Source organism: Lepisosteus platostomus, chromosome 22 (assembly GCF_059453375.1).
Source record: "Lepisosteus platostomus isolate fLepPlt1 chromosome 22, fLepPlt1.hap1, whole genome shotgun sequence".
Classification (NCBI taxonomy): Eukaryota; Metazoa; Chordata; class Actinopteri; order Semionotiformes; family Lepisosteidae; genus Lepisosteus; species Lepisosteus platostomus.
Genome location: NC_142632.1, coordinates 15,494,312 through 15,501,047, shown reverse-complemented (window position 1 = coordinate 15,501,047; position 6,736 = coordinate 15,494,312). Strand labels below are relative to the sequence as shown.

The following is a 6,736-nucleotide window of genomic DNA, read 5'->3' as shown; positions in this document are numbered from 1 at the left end:
CCCACGATTCTTTCATCATCACTATGAAAATAAAACGGCTTTTTTCTCTTTTAAACGCCTCATCCCCCCCGAGGGAAGAGTCTTCCACTCAACCATTTCGAAAAGGGTGTGAATGCCACCCCCAAACAGAGCGATAGGGGGCGCTCCAGTTCCAACGCATTTTAGTTGAAGGACCCTTCCTTGCGGGGCACACGGTATTAAACCCCCCACCCCCCTCCCGAGGAGAGACGGGGCTGAGGTCCGGTGGCTGAGACACTGTCCCCATCCTGCCGCTGCAGGCCGCTATGCCGCCCGCAGGCGCACAGCTCTCCGGCCCCGGACCGCCCTGTCTGTTCAAACTTTCTCCTCCCGGCTCTGCCCCGCTCCTCCTCTCGCGATAGAAAGCGAGCAGCCCGGACCCAACATGGCTGAAGGTACAGTGCGTCTCGTAAGATCCGTGCACCGCCTCTGTTTACTGAGCTCGCTGGCTGTGAATTACCTCCCCCGGGGTCGCTCCGGGAGCGGAGTGGGCACCCCACGTCGCCGTGCGTTCGGGTTTTAGGAAGCGTTGGCCGTCGTCTCTTTGCGCTAGAAGTCGTTGTCTGCGGCTCTTGTTTTTTTCCCGTGCAGCGGGGCTGGGTGGTGTACTTGCTGGATCGTCGCGGTTGCATCGACGAAGCATGAATGAAACGCGAAACGTAGTATTTTCTTTTCCTCGGCGAGGCTTTGTGAGAATAAGACTGGTTCCCCCCCACCCCACCACACCCCTTTCTTTCTGGTTCATAGACCTTAGGTTCGGCCATGTCCCAAGTTTAAGACCTCGAAACAATGAGAAACCGACCTTGAATCTGGTGTCTTCATTCGCTTTTACAATGGGATGCTTTCTGGGGTGGCTGGGTTGATAAATCTGGACAATGTGGCTTCGATATACTGGAGGTCGATTACAAAACTTCAAGACGCCCCCCACCTGTTAAAACAGTATGTGTTACTCGGGGTGTTTTAACAGAGGTGATAAACGGAATATAGTTTATAAGCACTATGGTGTTAAGGGCACTTTCGTCAAACCGCATATTACTCTTTCTTTGAAGACACTGGTCTTCGAGGGCAAAACATTAGGCATTTCATATCAAGGGCATATCGTTTTATTAAAAACAAAAATCCTGGAAGGCAAAAGTTAAGCCCTGATTTTAATGGCTGACAGAAGAGAACGGATCTTGCTTTGCCGTCTGTTAAAACACCCCGGTTTCTCCCTTCAAGGGAAGACCTGGATTTTTACATGTGTGCGGACACCATTTACTATTCCGTTCATTATTTTCCAGATCGGGGCTTAGAAAATGCGTCTTGGCCTCGCGTTACCGGTGTCAAGTTCCGATCTGTAACAACTGCGGGTGTGACGTTATTTATTTTTCTAGCACTGTAGCTGATACAGAGTTGTAAATATCAGCCTGGGCTGCTCTTAATTACTGCAACAGGAGTGCTGCGCATTTGCAGTAAATGTGCCGCCTGAAGTAGAAAAGCAGTAAAGCAACTGTTCTTTTAAATTAAAAATGTTTTTTTTTTAAAAAAAAAAAACCCTGCCTCTGCACTATGGGATATGCTGTTGCCTCTGTCTGATATCATTTCTGTGGTCCTTTTGGAGAACCACTTCCTGACAGGAAAGACCCTTGCCTTGAGAGTGATTCGTCCACCATCAATCAGGTTAGCACTTGCAAACTGAAGACTGAAGCAGGCTGCAGAGTAAGCTGATGGTATTGTTCTGCTACTGTGAAAGAGAAACTGGTGAGGTAGCTTAGCTTCGGAGAGGTCACGAGTTACTGTGCTGTAGTTTCTCTTGTGCTATTTATGAAAGGCCCTGGTACAGTTATGGGAATATGATGTTTTAGTGATCTGAAGCAGAGTGTGCATTTCAAGAAGTTTTCTGCTCTACAGTGGGATGGCCTTACCAATTGGCCTGCAAAGGTGCCCAGCTGGCCTCATAATTCCAGAGCTTGCTGGGATGTGGTAGGGTGGCAGTAGTTTGTGAGCTATTGGGATGGATGCCTGACAAGTACAGAAAACCCTTCCCCAGCACGGGTCTGTCCATCATGGCTTTGATTACGCATGACGAAACCAATGGGAACCCAAATCTGTCAAATGTCAAAAATGCAAATGCAAAAGAATGGAACCACGCCTAGTTATAAGCAGTCCATCAAAAGTATCATTTATGACGCGTATAGGTAGTAAAGAATCTATATCCCTTTATTTCGAGCATAAAGGCAGGAACGTCTAGACTCTTCCCTCAAGCTGTCAGACTATTGAACTCCACCCCCACCACTGGCTCACACTGATGTCTTTTTTCTCCAAGATGTATTTTATTTTAAATTGTTGTTGTTGCTGCCACCGCTGTTCTGTGTTTTTGTTTTTGGTGTTTGCTTGATGTCTTTGTATAGACGCATATACATGCAAATAAACATTTTTTATTGCACTTGTGCATATGACAATAAACCATAATTAAAGCTAGAAGTATATCTACAGCGCTGCTGCCCCAGCAAGCACCATCCTCTCCCAGTCCTGTGTACTCGGGTGCCACGGGGAATTCAGTGAAGTTGCAGATGCTCTTTTTGACCGTTTTTGCACTTTTCTTTGGTCCATTCTCAAGGCAGCTGAAAGCAGCTATGTGGAGAAGAATACGTGTGTATGGTTATGACAGCGGACAAAAGCAAAGATTCTGGTTATTTTGCAGGGAGGCATGTGTGTCCTCAGCTTTCACCGTTCAAAGGAAAGATTTTAGAATTTTACCTGTTCAGGACTGTTTGTGTTTGAATTGAGGTATATGTATTTCCATTCCATTGTTCTACTGTATATTCCTATTATTATCAAAACTCATTTGTTTGTAATATTATAGGAATAAAGGCAAAGGTTAACAACAAGGCAATATTCACATGTCCCTTTTAATAACATGAGGTGTTCAGTTTCTCCAGTGAGTCTTTTCTTATCATGTCACTATAAAGGAATGCAACTCCCTTGTTGGACAAGAGTGAATTTTATTTTCAGAGGGCGTTTTGAATACTAATTCCATTTTAGAGATGCCTTTTCTCTTCTGCCCTGTTTTAGAATGTCCTAGAATCATATGGCCTAGTGGCAACTCTAGTTCATGCTGTGCTTAATTATGTGAATGTCTTCTTTCAGATCTCTGTTAAACAAAAGGCGGTCTTCTTTCTTTGTGCTTGTTGTGTTGTGATCCTCAGTTGTCATTGCTGACATCTGGCTGCCTTTGAGCTACGCTGCATCACAGAGCCTCGCAGAAAGTATCTTATGTAGCTGTCTGATGTTTGCACTCCGTTCTGGAATGGGGTGTCCTGTTTTTTTGGTGATGCATCTCAGAATTTTCTTCACGTTATGCGTAAAGAACAGTGGTTTGATTAACAGCCTTAGGATGCCTAATATGCTGCTGTTGCAGTTTGTGGAGGCACTACTGGTCTGGGCTGTATTACAATAGCCTGAACAAGAAAAGAACTTAAAACAGGGTGGAAGGGTAATGTCCAGTAAGCCAGTTCGCACTGCCGTCTCAAAAAGTTGAAGTATTTATTTAGAGTGTGGCTTGGGATGCCTGTCTGTGTGCCGTTTGCATGTTCTCCCTTAGTGTGAGCTTTTGCCAGGTGCTGTAGTTGCCTGCCTTTGTAGGACAGGCTTGATTGGCTATTCTAAATAGGTCTCGTCATAGGGTTTCAACAATGAGGGATTTGTTCCCAGTACAACTAGTGCTGCCTGTGGGATTAGAGAAAGAAGACCATAACAGACAGAACGACCCTTTGTCATTTGTGGTTTATTTGGTGTTCAAATGCTGCCTTATTGTGACCCAGATCATTCCATTTCAGGTTAAAAGACTGAGAGTATTGTGGAATGTCAGTATCTGCTGGGTTCTGCAACTTCTGCTTTTTCATAAAAGAGACATTTTGGCTTTCAAATTGTGCAATCATACGCTAGGATCTGAAAAGTGTGGATGTCTGGGTTCATGCCTTGTAGTTGGCCAGTGCAGGTTTTGTCTGTGCCATTGGAGCTTTTCGCTGTACTTGTGGTTGTGCTGGCTGAGCAGGGAGCCCAGTTTCCAGTTCCCTCCTGATGTGAGCGTACAGCCTGTAGAAATCTGCAGAGAGTATGTAGCGCTGCCTTGGGAAACTGCCAGTTCAGCATTGTGAGGAAACTGAAACTTAAGACGGACTTGAGAAGGAGAAATGGGAAAAATCAGTTTCAGCCTTGTCTAGCTTTGCCCTGACACTTATGGTACCTTTTTTTTGGTCTCCCTAAAACTCCTAGTGGTGGTTGATCTCTGTTGGATCACTCCTTTTGTCAAAGAATGTTCTAAACTCTGTGCTGTCAGATTCCTTTCCTGTCGAACAACAGGAAATGTCAAACTCTGCTGGCTGATTTGTCAGATGTCATATCCTGAAGTGAAAGTTCACTGTTTTGTGGATAGAGAAAATAAATCCTATCTTTTTTTCTTTTCTATTTCTCATTATATTCTAGATTAACGATACATATATGTATGTAGGGGTCATTTGTTAAATTGACACAGAGCTTTATGAAGTGATAGCTGAATTGGAAACTAGAATAAGGAGGATATTAATTTGGAGTTAAAAAACAAGGATGTGGGGAAACCAAGGAAGGAAGCAGAATATCGAATCATAAGACCCAGATACAGCATGCACTGTTCACACACAGAGTCTCTTAACTCCACTACTGCCCAGGGCAAAGAGACTCATGAACGAGGAGGTTCCAAATAAAGATGAGTCAGATACACTAATTAATAGTTCAGGAAACATTTACACACCAGGCATTAAGACCACTTGTGGAAGCAACTACAAAGAATAGCTAAGAAGTAGACTGGAAAATGATAACAGGGCAAATAACATTATACACAGCTGGCAGGCAGGAGCTATGCTGCAGTTACTTGAGGTGGTAGGTGGCTTCCTGTAGCTGGTGTTCTCTACATTGGTGTTCAGATAGCTATTTGTTTTCACACCTAGGTCCTGGTCTGAAATCAGCATATTACAGTAGCTTATTTAATGACTTGTAAACAACTGTTTAAACCGAACTGAATCATCTAATTACTCGGACAAGAGTGTGGTACAGTGGTAAGCATTGCTGAATCACCATGCTGGGGCCCTGCGCTCAGGTCCTGAGATACTATCTGTGTGGAGTTTGTATGTTCTTCCTGTGTTCGCATGGGTTTGCTCCAGGAGCTCTGGTTTCCCTCCCACAGTCACACGACATACTGGTAGGTTAATTGGCTTCTGGAAAAACTGGCCCTGGTGTGAGTGTGTGGGGAGAATTGCTCAGCCGAGAGTGGGTGTCTCACTGGTGCTTTTTGCCCCTGCCGAGCTTCAGAGGAGGTGGCCAAGCTGCAGAAGCACCTGGCCCTGCTGCGGCAGGAGTACGTGAAGATGCAGCAGAGGCTGGCCGAGTCGGAGAAGCGGTGCGCCGTGCTGGCGGCCCAGGCCAACCAGGAGAGCGCCAGCGCCACCTTCATCGGCCGCCTGCTGGCCATCGTGGCCGAGCTGTACCAGCAGGAGCAGTACAGGTAGGGGGAAGGAGGGCCACACCGCAGAGTTGCTTCCTGGGTCTCGGTGTGTCATTACAATAACAAAAAAACAGTATCTGTTCGCATGCAATGAAAGGGCTGTTTTGTGTTGCTCACGAATATTGAAGCCACTGGTACAGGAACTGAAACCTTTGACCTTTCCCTTCTGGAGTGATGTGGGTCTTACTCCTGTGTTCTGTTTTGTTTTGTTTCTGTTCGCTTTCAGTGATCTCAAAGTCAGGGTTGGCGAGAAGGAATACAGAGCACACAAGTTTGTACTGGCCGCCCGGAGCGAAACCTGGAGTCTGGCCAACCTGGCCACCACTACAGAACTGGACTTGTCTGGTGAGTCAGTGTCTTTCAAGTCTACAGAGCAGGCTAGGGACCAGTGAGCATCACAGAGCAAGCCGTACCCTGTAATTACACTCATGAGCTGTTCAGACACCAATGCCTTAGGAGAGTCATGTTGGAAATCTTTGAAACCTTTAAATTCAACCTGTCATCCTGTAAAGCGCTTTGAGAAGCCACCTTTAAAGGCGCTATATAAAATCAAGTTTATTATTATTATATTATTATTACACTTCGTAGCTTTTTTGAGCATCGCATTTCTCCTGCTGTGCAGTTGAAGGCGTTCATGTTTGGAAAATATGATTTTGATTCCCCCATTCTCATTATGTACATTATAAACTGTCCCAGAGTGACAAGTCTTCATTTTTTTAAACACTCTGCCCTACAGTTCACTGAATCGCATCCCTGTGCTTTAACATGTTTAGAAATGTTTCTGTGCCAGACTCAGAAACTTTTTAAAATCATTATTCACTTAATGTATTGCTCTCCCTCCACTCCCCGGCTTCTGCCGTCCTCCTCCCTGCTTCTGTGTGGCACCAGATGCCAAGCCGGAGGTTGCCATGGCAATGCTGCGCTGGGCCTACACAGACGAGCTGGAGCTGAAGGAGGATGATGTCTTCCTGACGGATCTCATGAAGCTGGCCAATCGCTTCCAGCTGCAGCTCCTGCGCGAAAGGTGGCCTGTGAGGAAGTCGTGGTGGTGCTCTCCTTTCACTTTGCTTGGTCATGCTGTGTGGCAGCCCAACACCCTGAGATAAATCCCACCTCACCTCTGTACCAGCTGGCAGCTCCAGACTGATTCCCAGCTAATATCTCTACCTTGGCATAACAGGGAGCCAGGCTGACAAG

General features: G+C 45.8%; 1 protein-coding gene across 1 annotated transcript in view; it reads left to right on the top strand.

Annotated features, from left to right (window-relative positions):
- The first annotated feature begins 188 nt into the window (after positions 1-188).
- ankfy1 (ankyrin repeat and FYVE domain containing 1) overlaps positions 189-6,736 on the top strand; it is a 26,708-nt gene continuing 20,160 nt past the window's right edge. Inside the window, exons 1-4 of the mRNA XM_088616025.1 lie at positions 189-413; positions 5,347-5,539; positions 5,766-5,884; positions 6,428-6,563. Coding sequence (XP_088472151.1) covers positions 404-413; positions 5,347-5,539; positions 5,766-5,884; positions 6,428-6,563 — 458 coding nt within the window. The 5' untranslated portion in view covers positions 189-403. The remainder of the gene's footprint in view (positions 414-5,346; positions 5,540-5,765; positions 5,885-6,427; positions 6,564-6,736) is intronic.